This window comes from Seriola aureovittata, chromosome 6, assembly GCF_021018895.1.
Source record: "Seriola aureovittata isolate HTS-2021-v1 ecotype China chromosome 6, ASM2101889v1, whole genome shotgun sequence".
NCBI lineage: Eukaryota > Metazoa > Chordata > Actinopteri > Carangiformes > Carangidae > Seriola > Seriola aureovittata.
In genome coordinates, this window is record NC_079369.1 from 24,475,109 (window position 1) to 24,494,693 (window position 19,585).

A 19,585-nucleotide genomic window follows, 5' to 3' on the forward strand; every position below is an offset into this window, starting at 1 on the left:
ATTTTTCTATTAAGATAACATTAAACTTTGATGAGAACTTTTATGAGTTTACTGAATTGGTTTGATACTATTGAGTATTGAAAAAATGCCTTGCCATTTGATACCTAAGGGGTAAATTAATAAATCTCTCCTTCATTAGTAAACCAATGAGCATGCAGCAGGCTTGGACCAAGAACTAATGATGTTGGTGATTGGCTTTTTATTTACACACACTTGAGTGTGTAAAGAGACCAAGCTTAGAATAAAACTACAACTAGTACCATAAAGTGTATTGTAGTTTTCTTTTTGTTAAAATGGATTTCATAAAATTGATATTGAAGAAAGAGTTGTTAAGAATCTGTATCGAAGTCAAGGCATCAGTATACCAACCCTTTTTTTTGTATAAGGTATGTATATGGTACAGGAATGCTGTGTAAAAAATGTGAATCTATAGATGACTGTAAGGTTGCACACACAGGGATGGATGGAGGATATTTCATTATAGGGATGAGGGCAGGACACCAGCACATTTTTGTATCTACTGGTGATATTGAAGGTCATCCATGCCTTCACGTTTTCAATCTCAGGCTACAGCAGCTGTGTGTTTCTGATTGGACCTCAGCTCACTTTGTGGTGGGAACAAAGAGAGAAAATCCCAGACAGCAGAAAGTTTTGGCTTTAACTACATGTCAAGATGGATGTTGCTCAGTCTGTCTTCAACACGATGACTGCGATATAACTTTTTTTAAACAATAAGAAAAAAAACAAACAGAAATGAAGATTACTTTCCTTCACATTCTCCTTCTGTCCTTCATCTCTTATAATTTCTTTCCTGCCTCCAGACATGACTCATCAGGCTGACCCCTTCTGACAAATGTTTCAAACGATGTTACAATGTCACTGTCTACCTTAATCCACCTACATATTAATACGTCTGCCTCTGTCTTCTCTCTGCAGTATGAATTCAAGGTGAAAAACATCAAGAAGAAAAAAGTCCACATTGTGGTGTCTGTAGACGGTGTGAAGGTCGCCTTGAGGAAAAAGAAAAAAGTGAGTGACCCTTATCATCTTATGAACTCTATTCCTATCTTACTCCCTGGCTGAGTGTGATGTGTCCTGTTTGTGTCATTTTATAACAAAAGCAGCAGAGTTTGATCTTGCTGCCAAGATAAAGAAAATCTGAATATTTCATGTACCAGGGGATATAGGCTAGATTGGATCTCTCACTCATTATAAAAGCATGTGAGAGTTTCTTGTTGTAATGAGATACAAACCTCTTTTGATTCAATAAGCTGATATGTTGTTATCATGAGAAAAGTTTCTTGTTAAAATGAAATGAGTTGTTTTATGTGATGATTATAAGAAAAATATTTTTTTAACTTCAGAGTATGTTATTACAAGAGAATCTTTTTCATAACAATAAGAAATTTAGCTGATTTTATTCTTTATAGTGGCGACTTTAAGTCGCTATGATTCTGTCTAGGCACTAATTAAGATATCAAGCTGGTATAACTGGGTGATAATATATTTAGATTAAGTCAATTTTTGTACTTCTATCATGTTTAAAATGTCTCCATTGTAAAACTTTAGTCATTACAACCAGTACAAAAAGTTATTTTTACCCCTTCTTGCCATGGGGTCCTTTAGCCTGGCTCTCAACTTAGCTGGTAAGTAGCTTTCAGTCCGGACCACTCTACTGGGGAATGATGAGACGTTGACGTGGCGCTCAGAGTAGGGAACTTTATTTCCAGGCCTTTCAACCCTTTTGTGCTGCTAGCCTAAGCTTTAAGAGTCTCTCAACTCTAGTGCACATACTTACTGGACCCAGAAGGGGACCGAGGCCCAGAAGCTTGAGAAGTTTGGCTTATGTGCCCAGTGAGCGTGTTGGGATTGGTAAGATTGGGATGCCATCTTGGTAATGAGGAGTAAAATGATCCTCTGTGTAGTGCCTCTCATGTATGTATGCATTATAATGACAGCCTTGCAATTGTTGCAGTTCTTTGTTTTGCACATATAATGTGTTTTTAGTCACACTATCAGCCAACCAAACACCCCCTGCTTGTAGGAGTAAAATATGTGATGGGCTAATTTGTGCAATGCTACATGTTGGTTTAGTCATGTTAAGAAACCAATACAGATCCATTTCCTGTTTACTGTCGGTGGCAGAAGGAGATTGTAAGAGCCTGAGAGGAATTGAGAGTATGATGGAAGATGAAAAGGACGACAGATTTTGAAGAGTAAAGGGAAACAATGAAAATGGAGGAGGAAGTTAAAGCATAAAAAATAGAGAGGAGAAAACCTGAAGAAAGTGGAGGGGAGGGGGGTGAGGCTGGATGTGTTTCTCGCTGCAGTGAGGCTGACAGCTGTAATCTACAGAGACCGAGTGAAGTGGACGTCACCTGAATCACAGAGAGTCTGACAGGTGGAAAACCAGTGGCTGGAAACAAAGTGAAGCTCACTTAGTAGTGGCGTCCAGTGTTCTTCCCAGCATTCAGTTCTTCATCTTAATTCATTAAGCCAGACTTGAAGCCACTGGTTGTTTTGTTAAGGTTTCTTTCAAATGTATGTAATATTTGATGTTACACTAGTGACAGTCAGCTGTCAACTAGTGTTTAAACTGTTGATCTGTTCAGACAGATTATGTGTGCAGGGCCAGATACTCTTGTTTTACCAGCCTGCATGTTGGGAGAGAGAGAGACACGGTAGCTCAAAGATTTGATTGGCTGCTGACAACCGAAAAGCTCAGAATGACCAGACGGCCTTTGCTGATTGTTTACCATTCACTCAAATTCCCCTGTTCGCTTTGAAAAGAAATTGACTTCTGAGGACTTTTTGATCCTTTTCCATTAAGCCAAATTCTACTGAAAAATATCACATTTATTCAATTAATTTCAACAAACTTGACTTTCTAACAAGCATTTGTTGAATGTTTTCATATTCTATTTTTTCTCATCCTGAAAAATTACATAATTTGAAAGACTGTAGTTACTGTACATAGTATTGACCTTGACTTGTTCTTAAAGCCAGATGTACACTAAAGCTATGCACCAGTGTCTCATGAAAAGGAGGCTTAATTGAGTTGTTGAAATGGTCCTCAAAGGAATAGCCAATTCATTACAGCAATATTAATGATCAGTTATGTAACTGTGTTTGGACCTGAGAGCTTGTCTGCCCATCTACATTCTTTTGTGTGTGTTTGAACATTGGTATGTGTGTACAGCATAGAATTTAGATTATATACTAGGATTGCATACTATTACTCTGACTGATATTTTTATGTCAGGAATGGGCAGTATGGCCTAAAGATAATATTATTATACATATCATACTATATTCATAAATGTGTGATTTAACCCTTTGAGGCATAAAAGCACACCAGTATGAATATTCTTCCTGCAACATTTGTCTGCATTAAAACATTCTTGGTTACTGTATATTCATTAGTAGTTTCTATTGCAACAATTTTAAAGGTAGAAAGTAAGATTTCCATGTGTTGTTTGATTATAAAGCAGTTTTAGGTTCTATATTAATACTGTGAAAGTATCTAAGCGCTCAGTCCACAGAGAAATGCACACAGCCAGTATTCAGAAAGTGAGCCTGCCTGTCACTGCCCTCAGCGATGCTCCTAGCATGGCCCACATGGACCCACCATCCAACCTTGCAGGATTTGGTTTCTCTGAGTGTTTACCTGAAATCTATTCAATCAGAAACACAATCAGAAAACAGTCAACAGACCTGTTGTTGCAAAATCTCCAGGAAGCCCAAAAGAGGAGATGTAAATCTACATTGAGATGGTTTTTGGTACTAAAAACCACAATTATATCTTTCTATAGATCAATACTTCAAATAAAACACCAGAAAAGTGTAAAATATGGGACCTTTAAATTACATGCAAAAAGGGGAAGTCACAACCAAGTTAAATTTGACCCATAACAAAAACAGAGTTCAAAGCAACAGAAAAGTGGAGCAACAAGAATCTCTAAGAAAGACATTTAACTCAGTGCTGTTTCTTTTCTGAACCAATTTGTCCCCCTTCATCTTTAATTACTGTTTCTGAACAACACGTATAAACTCGCTTTGTCGCGCCCTCAAGCTCTCTCCACTCCAGATACAAAAACACACACGCCTCACCTACGTCACACACATGCACATCTAGGAGAATTTTCTGGATGAGCGGCGGAGTGTGTTATCTGTGAGAGGGTGACAGCCATAGGAGAGAGCAAGAGAAGCAAAACGCCAGAACAAATTTAATGCCAGCGGGTTAAAACAATTACGTGACTATTTGTACTTAAAGTTCACGATATAGTCGTTTACTGCATCGCACATGGAACAAGCCACAATACATCGAGTATATTCATTATGTCGCCCACCCCTAAGCTGTCGGTATGTGGAACTACTTAACTTCTCCAGTTTCCCCAACATTTGCATTCTAGTAGAAACACCAGCAGCATGCAGTCCATAAAACCAAACAACTAAATCCCATGAAACTCTTAGGTATTAGTTTCTAACGAGGACCACCACAATGAGTGAACAGCTGGTAAAATTGGTTACATGGGTTTCAGAAAATCTGATTTCTGTTTTATGAACTTTTTATATATACATAGGCAAAAAGGAATCGCCATCTACTCAGAAAGTGCTGATATCAGCTGACTGCTATCAGCTCTAATCATGTTGTCTGCTATGCCATAATCATCACAGGAGAAAAATGTGTTTACGGAGGTGAAATGGAGCGTGTAAACTGTGAAGAGCAGGGGAAAAGGACATGTCTGCAGCTGTGTGTTAATTGGTGGGGCATCAGTGTTGGTGTTTGGGTTGATGGCAGGATGAAAATAAGAGACCTTGAGAGACAAGCTCAGATGTAATTAAATTAAGTTTATTAGCATCGGGTCCGACTGTACTCAGGTCAGGCCATATTCAGAAACGAGGGAGAGAGGATGTGATGAAGGGGTTTGACTGAACGCCATGATTAGACAGTGTTATACTGGCTGATTTGAGATTGATATTAAAGCCATCATCGAAGGCTCAGCATCTGTACTGAAAGGCCAGTCAATAGAAGGATGTTTTGCCTCCACCTGTTCTCTTGTCTTGCTTGATTCCCTGGCTGGAAAGCTGAAATGTCAAGTGTGATGGGCAACGATCTATTTACATCTCTGAGTTTGGCGGAGGCGATGAAAGCCCACAGACAGGAGCGACTAAATGATTGACTCAGCTACGCTCTGTACAGATAGAAATCAATATGAATAATTCCTGCGCGCTCGTGTCTTGACATTTGGATTGTGACATTAACCCGGACGGTAGATTTAAACAAATGGACGGACAGACAAAAGGAAAAATGTAAATAAATGTCTCACAGATGGAGATGTTAGAATAATATCAACACCATTCTGAGGCATTTCACTCACGATAATGATTCAAGGGATTTACACTATTATATTTTATTTTTATGATTTTTGGTGTAATGTGTAATACGATAATAAAGTAATATCACAATTATATTGTATATCACGATATTTGCCCTGAACTGTATCAAGATATTGAATTTTGGATGTCGCACAAGCCTTTCATTAAAGGTCCCATATTGTCTAAAGGTAGATGTCCATGTGTTGTTTGATTATAAACAGGTTTAGGTTCTATATTAATACTGTGAAAGTATCAAAGTACAGAGAAATGTACACAGCCTGTATTCAGAAACTGAGCCTTAAAATGAGTCGTCAGGACTTCTGCAACTTTGTGATGTCACATTGAAACGTCACCGCTCCAAGCCCTGCCCACCTAGGCCCACCATCCAATCTTGCAGTATTTGGTTCCTCTGAGTGCTTTCCTGAAATCTGCTAGATATTTTTATAGCATTACTGAGCCAATCAGAAGAGAGACTCAGATCCTCCTCTCTTCTGATTGGCTCACCAACCTGTTGTTACTAGAGCTCCAGAGAGAGGAAATGTGAAACTACATTGAGATGGTTTGTCATACTTAAAACCACAAATATATCTTCTTATGGATCAAGACTTCAAATAAAAGTGTAAAATATGGGACCTTTAAAATGTTATAATTCAATTAGTTTGAACAGTTTTGATTCTTTTCCACAGAAGAAGGAGTGGACATGGGATGAGAGCAAGATGATGGTGATGCAGGATCCCATTTACAGGTAAGTTGGCCATAAGGTTTATTTTGTATGTAACTTTTAATTTCTGCAGCTCAACTTTAAATGCTAATTTGTTTTTGTTTTTAATTCTCATTGTAATGACTTCAAGCTTATTCGAGCTTCTCCCTAAACAAATTTTTAATCCAAACTTGATTAAATACGCTGTTGTTGGCTCCGGAAATTAGAATCTTTTGTCTCTGTCACCGCAAGCGTTGACATTTAGGAGAAAGAAAGATATTGGGGCTGGTTGATGACAACTTTTACTGACTCCAGAACAGAGTGGCACAGAGAGAAAAGAGATGAGTTATTTGGTATTGAAGTTGAAGTGATGATTAATAAACATGGGAGAATAGAGGAACACTGATAACATGGAATACACAAATGTGAAAGAAAAATGTGTGGCCTCAGAAAAAGGGTTTTTAAATATTGTATTCAGTTCTCTTTAATATTGCGTTTTGTGAAAATGTAATCTAGCAGAAGCTGTGATAAAGGCATTTTAAAAATTCATTTTAATGATGCATGTAATAAATGAAAGAATAGACAATGAAAACAAGTCCTGAAATCATCAACACAATATTGACATACATTTTTAATATTCCCAGCCTTTTTGTAATGTTATCACCTCAACTCTTCAGTGTTCAAAGTCCATTTTAACAAGCCAGTACTGTTCTCAGTGTATCACTATTTCCTGCAATAGTCATCTATGCATTTTTTTTTTATAACAACACAGTTCTATCAAAATCACAGTGTGATGTTTTATGCACATCCTACAACAGCCTGAGTGGTTTCATAGTGGCAGCTGGAACTGAGGTGCCTCATTTACTCCAGATGGTTTTTTGGATCAAAGTACTTTGAGCCCGCCTTTACTCGTCGTCTGTGGAGGGAGAGCCGGTTTAGGCTCGGGTGGTGGATCTCTGACTTCTCCTGGATGTGCTTGTGATGGGGCGGTAGTTTCATGTTTATATTCCCATCAGCTGGCTCCACAGAATGAGTAGTTCCTGGTTTGAGTTATGGCTGTTTCTCCAGCAGAGAGTGATGAGTGTGACGTCTGCGCTCTGATCCACCTCACAGGACTGCCATAAGGTCCAGTTCATTCAGTCCATTTGCTGCAGGGCTGTAATCCTTTGATTTGAACTCGCACCACAGTCTGTTGTTATCAGAACAGACATGCTACACACACACACACACACACGCACACAGTGCTGAGAGGCAGCCTGTGTGAATTCGGTGGCTCAGAAAGATTCACTGAAAAATGAGAGGAATACTTTTAGATGTCTGCACCATTAATCTCTGTTTCTCACTGACACACACACACACACACACACACACACTCATACATGCAGTCACAAGGAAGTTCGGTCAGACCGGTGGAGGGTTTATGACTAAACTTGAAAACCTTCATGAGTAGAAAGAAGGCTGAAGACTGGTTTCACCATAGACACACACAGTTCATATTCTCTACTGGATGACTCATACTTTATCCATTCTCTCTCTCTCTCTCTCTCTCTCTCTCTCTCTCTCTCTCTCTCTCTCTCTCTCTCTCTCTCTCTCTCTCTCTCTCTCTCCCTTCACACACACACACACACACACACACACACACACACACACACACACACACACACACACACACACACACTGACAAGCTCACTCCCAGGCGGGTACAGCTCACAAGTGCATCCAGGAGCCCAGTTGGGGGTTCTGGCTTTGGAAATGATTCTGTCAGAAAGATGGATTTTGGCCGGCTGTTTGTGTAAGCATCTCTGAGCATGGGAATTTAGAAAGATTTAGTTTGGTTGGAGATGCCTTATCTTGTCCCACACATTTGAGCCTTGTGCACAGTTTTTAATATTACAGTCGCAAAGTTTCCCCACAGGAGGATGCTCTGTAGCAAGGGGGAGGGGCGGGGGGGCGTAAAGCAGAGTGTGATGGGTAAGACTCACTCATCCATCAGTCGCTGTCGTCTGCTGAGCACACTCTGACAGGTCCTCACGGCTTTTCGTTTTTTCTGTTCAACAACTACATCCAGGCAGAAGCTCAGTCATTAAATATCTGGTATTCAGTGGGTGGGAAACTGCACCTCTGCTCCTTTTTTCACCTGAACTGTAAAGTTTAACTTTTCATGCGGGTGCAATCGTTTCCTGAGATGTTAGTGGAGGCCAAGGCTGATTCTCCTTCCTGGTTACAGCTCTTGGCCTATTATATGAGCAAGAAAATATACCAATGGAAAGTTTGTTCAAAATCAAAACTGCCATTCATTTTCATCAGATCCAAGCTCCATATCCATTTCTGAGAAATTATGAGATGTTCTTGTTTCTGCTCTGTTTCCTCCACCATATCTCAATCAAGTGACAGCAATCGATATCTAATCAGGCAATATTACTTTCAGTGCCATAAACCATCTAAGAGTGCAGTGTGAGTCTTTAATGTTAGGAAAAATCACTTGTTGACTCAGACCCAACTGAAACCTGCTTTCTATGAACAAACTTGTGGTAAAGTCCAGCCTGGCGAACTTAATGGGCATCATGAACCAGAGATGATTAGAGAAAAGAAGAGAGACTTGCACTGAACAGGTGAAAACCACTAGCAGGTGTGTTTGCCTGTTCACTTGCTACTTAGCTTGGTAGCTAACTTGTATTTTGTATACAATATTCAGGCTTGAATTTAGGTTCAATTTGTTACTGATGGTCTCAGCCTTTTGAAAAGCTCCCACTTATTCAAAGCCACAACTGTCAGTAGTTTTCTGAAGAAGTTGTAGGAAGACATTCAGTGAAAAAGTATTTTATTTAAGAGATAGGTTTTATTTTTCTGAAATCAAGGCTGGGTCTGTGCTTGGCAAGAGTCTGGACTCACTCAGGACTGTTGTGGAGAGACGCATGCAATGTAAGATGGAGGCCATCTTGGGCAATACAAACCATCCTCTCCACAACATTCTGGCAGGACAGAGAAGCGGCTATAGCTGCAGCAAATGTCTCATCTCACTGTGCTGCAGAACAGAGAGGTTCAGGAGATCCTTTGTTCCCACTGCCATCAGGCTGTACAACACCTCAGCCACAGGAAGTGGACTAATCTAATTATTATTGTTTATTTATTATTAACTGTTATTATTATTATCAATGAGTTAATGGACACATGAATTTCCCCTAGGGGATAAATAAAGTATCTATCTATCTATCCATCCATCCATCCATCCATCCATCCATCGGATGTCAATAGACATATAAACTTTTTACTCCAAAATTAGTGCATATAAGTGGGTTTTTTAAATGAGGGTAAATATGCAAAAAAAGATGACAGACACACAACTGCAGGGAGCGATGTCATCACATGCAGCCATGACTGATAAAATGGATCCTTTGGGTCTCATCCCCGGTTTAGTGTTCCTGTAAGTGTTGGAATCTCTGTGTGAGACACTTCTCTCGGTGATTGTGTGTTTTTAAAACTTTTAAAAATTCCTCCCCGAGTGCAGTGTAGCTCAGTGTCTCTGGTGTAACCGCACCGTACTGGGCAGAGGACAGGTCTGTTGACAGTGTTTTTGCTCTGAAAGATAACACAAGCGCGACTCCTGCAGAGTCATTTGACCTGGGAGTGAATACTGATAGTGTTCCCTTTCACACTGCAGACAGAAGCCTGATGTTAGCGGATCCTGGCGTATTTTTTAACCAGTGTAAAAGGGAGTTTAATCCTGTCCATACTGCCCTCATACTTTCCTAAGATCAGCCGAGGCTAACCTGTGGCTCTCAGTAGTCCTAGTTAGTCAAATTGAGTGGTTGTCATCGTCCTGATGGTTTATTGAAACCGTCACGATGCAGCCCCCCACTGTGGCTCATCAAGGCAACACTGTCTGTGGAATCACAATGAAACACAACTTTTCATACAAACAGAGGTGTCTCTGGCTCAGGAGATGGACCGGGTCGTCCTCTAGGGTCGGCTTTTGCTGTCCACATGTCAAAGTGTCATTGGCTTGGACACTGGATTATTTGAGTTGAAGTGGCCCGCCCCCGCTGTGAGCAGCTGTGGAAAACCCTGAGTCATACGAGATGAGAGTAGCGGTCAGTCTCTTGACCTTATTCTGTTGTTAATCAGTGGATCCGCTGGTGGCCTTGACTGATGAGAATGAAATTAATAATTAGCCATGTTTTTACATGAATACATGTTATGTTTCTGTTCTGTTCTTATCACCTGTCTCAGCCATACCGTTGGGACAGTACTGTGATATCTGTGTCCTTGGATTCTTTCACTGGACGTTAATTTGTTATCAATATGCAGACTGCAACTTATATATCTCAGCCTGAGCATCGGGCATCAGGATTTAAAAAAAAAACAATGACCCCATGCAGTGTGCTATGGAGTTGTAAAAGAGAAGAGGGATTAGTCTGTAAATGTAAATGTGTGAAAGATTTTGCATTTACATCAGCCTCATATCATCGAAGTGCAAATTAGAAGGCTGTCCTCGGCCAGTGGAAATCCCCCTGTGAGAACACATGGTGTGAATGTAACCTTTTGGTCAGAGGTATGAATTGCTGCTCTCCATAAGCTTGATGTGATCCATATTCACTTCTCGCTTTTCAAACACAGAGAAAAATGTACATCAAAGACCCCGGACCCTGTTTGTAAATGCTCCTATGTGAGTTTTTCAGCTGTACACAGGCCAGATGCTGTGTGTCTAAATCATTTGGGAGGATTTAGCTGAGATCTTTCCGTTTCTGTGCATTCGTTTTCATCTTCAGCTGCTGTGTAGCTGGAGCTGCTGGCTCACTGCCACTGAGGCTGCCCACCACCTCATGTGCACCTCAGTGTTGGCAGGGGGTGGCATGGCACATTGACATGTTTAGTGATACCTGAGGTGATCTTCCACTGACTTTTATTTACTAAATCTTAACTGTACATCTGCTGTAGCCTAATGACAAAGAGAAAAACAAAATATCTTCACTCTGAGGGTGTAAAACTGCAAGTGGATGGAACAACAAAGGATAGATGTATTAGCATTAACATATGGGCAAGAAGAGCTTCTCAGAAACATGCACATACAAAGACACGACTACCGACCCATACATATTCACTCAGTCACAAGCTCACACACACACTTGAATGATTCATGTACATACAGTACTAGAACAAACCACAGAGACACAGGCAAACAAGCAAGAAGACAGTTGACAACTTTTGGACACTGCTTACAGTCCCATGATGCACTACTGTGAAAACCCTCACACTCTCACCACCATCTGTTCAAAAAACATCAATTCACAGACAGAGAAGGCAGGTTAGTGGCTGGGGAGCTCATCAGGGCCATAATATCAAACATGTTGGATATTGTTTAGGAGTTAAAATCGATATGATGGTGATTCTGATTACATCAGTCCCAGAGTAGCTGACGGTGTTGCCAAGCAACAGTAAACATTCTAGCCCTTGAGGCTAATGTTGGCTAGCATACCTCTGTTGACAGATGTCAAAACTGACAGCTTCTCCTGAAACATTTTCTCATCCAGATTCGTTCAGCCTTCTGCTTTTGTTTTACTAATTTCGCAGCAGGTTTTTGCACTACAGTCTCCATTTTGTTTACAATGACGTCACGTGAGGTGGTGCATTATTATCCGATTGCTCCCTGTGCCACAATAATGATATTTTGTAGTGTGTGATGCACCATTAATTTAAAATCTTGTGTGTGCCTGTTAGAGATTAGAGACATCTGTGAGGTTTCTCTTTATGTGCCTCATGCAACTCAATTTCAAGATCAGTTAGGATTTTAAAACTCTTGTAGTCTGAGCCTGGCTTCAGATGATCAATTGGTTGGATTGATTCGTCTTTTTGCCATGGTGGGCCACCATGCAGAAATGTTACCAGTGGAAGTGCTGCCTCATTCAAACAAGAAAGTCAAGAGAGAAAGGCAGTGTTAGATTATGTAGTTCTACTTTGAACATAGACCACAGCTGTTTTGTGGTGGATTTTAACTTCAATCACATCACAGCAGAGTCTCATTCAAGACTGCAGTCAGCCATGTGCTGTAAAATACTAGTCTAATTATAAAAACAAACTCACAAACAAGCCTGATTCAAAAACTACTTTGGGGGTGGAGTGGGGGGTTAGGCTAAATTAAGCTAAATAATCAAAATGCACTGAAACAAAAGAAATTAAAAGACAACTGAGATAAAATCAAGCAAAAACCCAAGTGCAACCAGAATAATCACTTCCATCAAAGAAGAAGTTTCATAGAAGATGCTGTTGAAGAGAGCTGTGGTGATGTCACTTTGCAAAAGTGACAAACACTCCTTTTTGACTGGCAGGCTTCACTATTGTTTACTGAATAGAGTCTGAATTGAGAAGCCTTGTTATTGTGTTGGTCCATTGTCTGCTTTGTGCCTACGCTGTGCTCCAGTGCCGATGAGTGTTTGATTCACAGCTGCGTTCAGCTGTCACTGACATCAAACGAGTGTATAATCAGTTGGTGTGCTCGTATTATGTCACTTCTAAAGAGAGGAACTGTTGTAGATTATGGTATTACTATGAGTCCTGTGCTAATTCTCTGGAGTTTGCATAAGGCCAATGAGACGTGATGGTTTCGGTCACTATAACTCTCACTGAGCCACAGCTTTTGTTATGTCAGGACCTAAATGTTCTATGAATCACTTTTCGGCATGTGATCTTCTAGGTATTGCAGCGTCTACAGGTTATGATTTTGTTTTCGACATGAGTTGTGAGCAGTTCAACAAAAGTCAAGGAGTCATTTTTCCTTCTCAGAGAGAGCAGAACATTTATTATTTTATTAGAAATAATAAAGAAATATTGTGGGGGAAAAGAAAAAGATTTTGTGCATCAGAAATCCATATTTTTAGATCCCTATAAGATTTATCTTTTGGCCACACAGGTTTTTTTTTTGTTTTTTTTTTTTGAAGAGGCCTTGGATTAGATTATCAAGACACTTTTGCTCTGCTCCACCAACAGGAATGTCATGTTCCCAGCACTCATGTCAACTTAATGCTGCATGGCAACAAGAAAGATGTAACCTTGTGCATGTTTTGGCTCTCACAATCTGTTGACAACATACTCAACGCCATTATTGCAGGACACCATAAAGTCGATAATGTCTACAGCTCAGAGAATGTCCTCCTCCTTTTAAAATTTACCAACATATTACTCTGTCTCAATGGACATGGTCTTTTGAATAGAGTTGGAGCCCTGACTCACACTTTGTGAGCAGCATGCTGCCCCAGATGACGGAGCACACTACTAAGCTCTGTTTTCTTTGTGCTGTGTGATGATCTCTAACAATTAAAAAGCATATCTGCTATTATGTTGCCTTAATTTGCATCAGAGATGAGATCCAGTTGAATCAGAGGAAATGCCTCTTTTACTCCTTAGCTGCACACACCAGCTGTTTCTTACAGTTCATCTGTACATTTACAAAAACACTGGATGTGCACGGATGGCATAAGATACGAAACATCTATTTCACAGATATATGAAATGAATGTTTCAATCAAGCGTTGACATCTGTTTGTTTTTCTCTCATTAAACATATTGAATACTGCACAGTAAGTACTCATTTGACCAGTTAGGTGAAACATACTGTAAAACCTGCTTCATTTGTAAAATGTCAAATAATTTTTTTGCTGCTCCATGAAATGAAATTTCATTATAAACTGAACTAGGCAGTGAACAGGTGTGGCAGCCCAGTGAGCCAGCAGGTGTTTGGAGAGTCCAACCTGGAAACATCCACAGAGAGCAGGCCTGTTGTGCCTAATGAGATACACAGTCAATTAATTGCGCCCCATCTGATGCCATCTGATCACAATGCCCTCCAATGGAACAACAGCGTTTTCCGAATGCCCTTGTCCAACAGGACCTTGATGTATTGTCAAGGGAAGAAAGCAACTTGGGATGTGTTGTAGTCAGGCGGCAGGGGAACAACTGTGGCACAGCTCTCTCCTGTGTTGCCCTGCAAAAACAAACATGTCTCCTTTATCTGTAGCGACTGAAAGGAACATGTTCAGACTGATTTTTTTTCATACCCTTAAAAGTGAGCTATTTGTAAGCTTTACTATTGCTACACGGCCACCATTAGCATTAACAGCTGTTTACTTACCAGTCTAGAAGAAACTGAGTTCAGCATCAAACTCCATTCCTTTACTCACCAGCAACTTTCTCCAGTGCTGGAAAGAAGCCCTCTTCTTGTGCCTCTATTTCTATCACTTCTTTTCTTCTACTGAAGTTAGCGTGCTAAGCAGCTAGACCCATCCGGACCATCTCCTCACTTTCTGATGCCAAGTCACTGGAGCGTCCGGTCTGTCCTGAAGAGGTAGCGCTGCTCAGAGGACGTATTATAACCTCTTTTCTTGTAAATGCAACATTGATTGAAGCTTTTGGCAATACTGGTAAGTAAACAGCTGTTAATGCCAACGCTGGCGATGTAGCAATGGCAAAACTTACAAAAAGCTCCATACTTTGAGTTGCTAAACTTACCAATAAATGAAGTTAATCATGCTTCATGGCACAAGCAGATGTTGAAAGAAAGACTAATTGTAGATAATTTCAGTGTGAACATTTGCAACTTCGCAGATACATGAGCAGCATTAAGTGTCTTTAAAAAGGTGTTTGCTGTTGAGATTAGTACATAAGCACTATTTTTAAGAATCAGATTTGACCAAAAATACCATGGCTGGATCACATTTGCATTTTAGAGGAATAAAGGAGGTTAATAGTGCAGCTCAAATGGTGTGTAAATGAAAATTTTACAGTAATATTACAAACAAAAGGATGATACTCCTCTCTTTGAAAAGTGTTCAGGAGTTTTTTTTTTAATCACTAGCAGGAGAATAGAGCAGTTCTTTCGACATTCAGGTCGCCCTGTTGTTGTATCGCATGCTCCTCCTGCATTAACACAAAGATGTTCAGTTCAGTAACACTGATATATACTGACTGGAGAGGGTCATACCTTTCAAATCTCCCATTTTTATCAGTGAATCCTTGTTTTACTGATGATTGTGGCATCTTACAGACACCTGCGTTTCGTAGATGTCAAACAAAATAAATAGTTTTTGTTGAACAGCTAGTTCAGTAATAAAATGGCAAGGCAGTGCAATGCAAATTCAGTATAAAACTAATGTGAAATATCTTTTGTAAACATCGTTGATCTTTTGCCCATAACAATAACTGTGAGAAAACACTGCAAACCAATTGCTGGCTGCTGCAGGAGGTGTTACTGTAAACACAGGCCTTGACCATTATAACAACAGCAGAGGACGTTCATGGTGGGTGGGAAGTTGCCGCCAGGGAGGAAAACTTTTAGTCACTTTGCTGTTGTTGTCACTTGACATTTTGCAGGTGTCTATCTCTCTGTTTTGTCTCCTAACACACACCGACAGGGTCTGTGTTTGTGTATGTGTGTTTTTACATTCCGCCTGCCAGAGAGCCACAGCCTCGGGGCAAAACCAGCAGACCAACTCAGTCAGGAGTGTGTCAGAATCCCCTGGATCAGGCACACACACGTCAAACTGGCAGCCTGAACACCTTGGTTTATTTTTTTGTTCGTTTTTTTCAGCCATGCTCACAAAGTTGAATGCTAACACACAAGAGAGGCATCCAATCACACTAAATCTTTACTTTTTCTATGAACCACACGTACGCACACACACACACGCACACGCACACACACACACACACACACACACACACACACACACACACACACACATACACTACTATTTGACTGGAGGCCACCCACCAATTCAGGGCTGGAGCTGCAGGGGCTGCGAGCAAAGACCTTGGAGGGATAAAACAACACCAAAGTCATGCCCAGAGTACTAAATAACTTTATCCTAAATAATTCATAAACTCCTCAAACTGTGTCGTGTAGCGCTGAGTCTCAAAATCACCTTTTTGTTCCAATAAAAGCAAGAAAGTTGGAGGTGAAAGAAAGCAATTTTACTTATGTATGGTGTGCTCTGTATTATTTACTTGATTGTTGAGGAGTGATTGGCCTTACTTTAAATTAAGACCGAAAGCGGTGAGAACGTCAAAGTCATTCATAATCTATGTGAGCCAGCGACTCGCCCTTTGGTGGCGTGTCTTGGGCGATGTGGGCCTCAGAAAAAGTTGAAGCCCAGGCAACTTTATGGTAATGCCCGATGACGCGGTTCGCAACCAATTGGAATGTAGAAGAGTGGTGTAAACGTTTGTTCCTATCAAACATTTGTTCCCAAGCACAGTGGAGGAGAAATTGACCATTGAGGTGGTGGCTTTCCCTGTCCTTTATGACGTGTCCCTGTTTGGTTACACGGACTTAAATAAAAAAAAATTAAAAAAAATAGAAAAACAACAATGCATGGACGAAGGTGTCTTTGGGGAGTTGATGAAGTGTAGCCTATAATGTATTTTGTGAAAATAGAAGGGAATTGCATGCTAACTAACTCCATAACATGTAAGACAGTGTTGCTTGACAACTGGATGCGCACACCTACTTGTGGTCAGTTGGCACAAAGATACCGCTTGACACGTCTGTTTCCTTTGCGGGCCCTTTAAATACGGTTTGCAAGACCAACGGTTTGTACAAACTTCCTAACTGTGTATTTCATCTACGTCAGAGTGCCCACGAACTTCAACAGCGTCCTTGACAGCAAGAATGTATTTCTTTCCTCTTGCTGCTTTCGGTCCGAACGTACAGTTATTATTCTGCCTTGTTTCAAGCTGTTGACTTGTTTACATAATCATAATGTTGGTTTAGAGCAGAACAGAACCTTAGGAGAGAGTTATTTCATCCACAATCAATGATTGGCAGCTGTATCTGACTTTTGCTTTGAAGAAAGGAAGAGTGTTGAGAGTGCTCAGGTGAAGAGTCTGGGCAGTTGGCCTCTTTTACATGTGGAAACCAAATGTGCTCAAATACTTTTGTGTGATCTCTGCTCAGTCAAAAACACACTCCAGATTTGACTTCACACCAGATGCGGTGGATATAAATTCAGGAATGCATATATTGTTATTCCTTATAAATGGTTTGATCAATAATTTCAAAGACATCTTAAGAGCTCTTCTCATTGTATACCAGCCATCATAAGAGTTCAGGCTGAAATAATTCTTTGTACACTGATATAGTTAGTGTCCCCATCATCTGTCTGAGTGTTGGCAGGCTCACCAGAGAAAAAGGTAACACACATTCGATCTCTGAAATGAATACAGGTTTAAACTGACAGTAAAGCTGCTGGATTTCAAACATTCTTCTGAGGACACTTTTGGTCCAAGCGTCCCTGAACCACAAGGTTATTATTGGTGCACGTTAATACATAGACTGGTGTTGGTGGTTTCACTTGGTTAGTGAATCTGCTAAACTTTTGAAAACTCACTTATTCCCCCCTCCATGGTATTTTATAACTCACTTAGTCCCACAGTGAACAGACGGCACAGATGCTTTGGTAATCATAGCAACAGATAAATAAAGGAAGCTTTTTAGAGGTCCAGAATGCACCTTGCCGCTGATGCACCTGTTCCATCATCATTTTACACCTGATAATACACATGTAGGAAAACTGATCCACCACATGTTTTAAGCTTGGTCAAATTGGACTGAGTGAGTATTGAAACTTCTAAAAACTTCTTCAGTGTGTTACCCACAGTCCATTGTCATAGCTCACATAGCTGACATCAGGTCCTTTTCTAATTACAACTTTTTGAATTTGACCTGGTATTAAAACAAGTTCAGTAGTTTTTTTAGTACTATGTGCATGTCCACCTAGTGGGATAGTGGATATCAACAAGTTGGTTAATTCAGGATTTAATATACATTATATAATATATAAATATTAATAATAGGTCTACATACATTATTTTAGTAGGCTAATATAATCATCTAAAAGTGATGAGTAATAATAATATTTTGAGACTGCATGTATTAGGACTATTTGTCAACATCGTCATGTCTAAATTAAAATCATCCTATATTCCCTTTAAAACCAGATAGAACAGTGTCCTCTACAGGACATATTGTTGTCAAAATGATCTTAAAAAGGAAAAAAATTGAGGCAAAATGTTTGTTTACATAATGTATTTCTGTTAACAATAAAACATCTAGTATCAGGCCTAAAAAATCCCGAACCCTGGGACTGTAGTTGAGACAGTGTATCTCTTTTTGACTCTAAACAAAGTTTGTCTTTTTTCACCAACAATAAACATGAATGCTTCAAGCAGCTTCTCGGGACTCGAGAAGCACTATGGTTTATGCCTTGCAGTGTTTCTCATTGTGCATCAGGAGTTGGACAGGAGTGAGACTTTATTTAGTGTGTGTGTGTGTGTGTGTGTGTGTGTGTGTGTGTGTATACAGGATCTGTCTCAGGTTATAACTTCTGCGGCCTTCAGCTGTGGTAATTGCTGTCACTTTCTGTGAGAAGCAGCCCGCCCTTGCTGACTCCCACCTAACAGTTCACAGTAACAGAAACTTAAAAACCCTCCAGTGGAAAGTTCACACCCACCCAATTAAAGTCAATTTGATGTTTGTGTGTTCTAGAAACACCCTGATTACCAGATACCAGAAAGAAACTGAGATATCAAGCTTGCAAGCACACATTTTGCTTTGATATTTCAGCGTGCTCATGCCATGCTGATTACATACTGCACAACCATTACACACACACACACACACACACACACACACACACACACACACACACACACACACACACAACAAACACTTACACACACACATCCCATAATATTTCTCACAACCTCATTCACTCCTATACAATCTCTGTCTCAGCAGCATCCTGTGCTCGGAGCTAATGGACTGTCCAGTCAAATTTAATAGCTTACTTTGCTAAAGGGGAACAACTAATGGAGGAAAAAAGAGATGGAGAGAACCATCTCCCTTTGACAGAGATTCTCCTGGCAACATTTAAAGGGGAAGTACACTCACAAATTACAAAAGAAGTGGTCACAAACCAGAGATATCCTCATCTGAAACTCCTGCTACAACTCCAGTATAATGGACGACAGTGAAGTTTTGTTTGTCCCCCTCAAAACTATGAAAAATGACATTTGAAAAACACAACATTTCCTGGTTGATTGGTTAGAATAATCTACAGAGTCATTGTAAATTTTTCATAGGGACTATATCTACAGTAAAAAGTAGTACCAGTGAAAACTAATGAAGTTCATGCTGAGTTGTTTTCATCCAGTGGCTTTTTTTTTTTTAAAGGATTTTTAAAAACTCCATTGTATTTGAGTTGCAGCAGAAATCTCAGACACATTTAGCTCAAAACTTTAGCAGATACAACCGCTGCTTAGCATAAGAGAGAAATTTTCTCTTTGGATATTTATCAGCTACAGGATTCAAGTGAGACAGTCCTGATGGGCTGCAGTGGTCCTCTAAGGTTTAAATTGTAGTTTCAACATAAGAGGAAAATCAATAAGTCCCTGTAGGAATTTTATTTTTGATTTATCTACCAATTATTGTCAGAATGAATTGTTTGATATATAAGA

General features: G+C 40.0%; 1 protein-coding gene across 4 annotated transcripts in view; it reads left to right on the forward strand.

Moving 5' to 3' along the window:
* Positions 1-19,585, forward strand: part of nos1apa (nitric oxide synthase 1 (neuronal) adaptor protein a) — a 194,321-nt gene that overhangs the window by 70,146 nt on the left and 104,590 nt on the right. For all 4 annotated transcript variants that reach the window (XM_056379349.1, XM_056379351.1, XM_056379350.1 and 1 more), the window contains exons 3-4: positions 937-1,029; positions 6,066-6,124. In XM_056379349.1, coding sequence (XP_056235324.1) covers positions 937-1,029; positions 6,066-6,124 — 152 coding nt within the window. The remainder of the gene's footprint in view (positions 1-936; positions 1,030-6,065; positions 6,125-19,585) is intronic.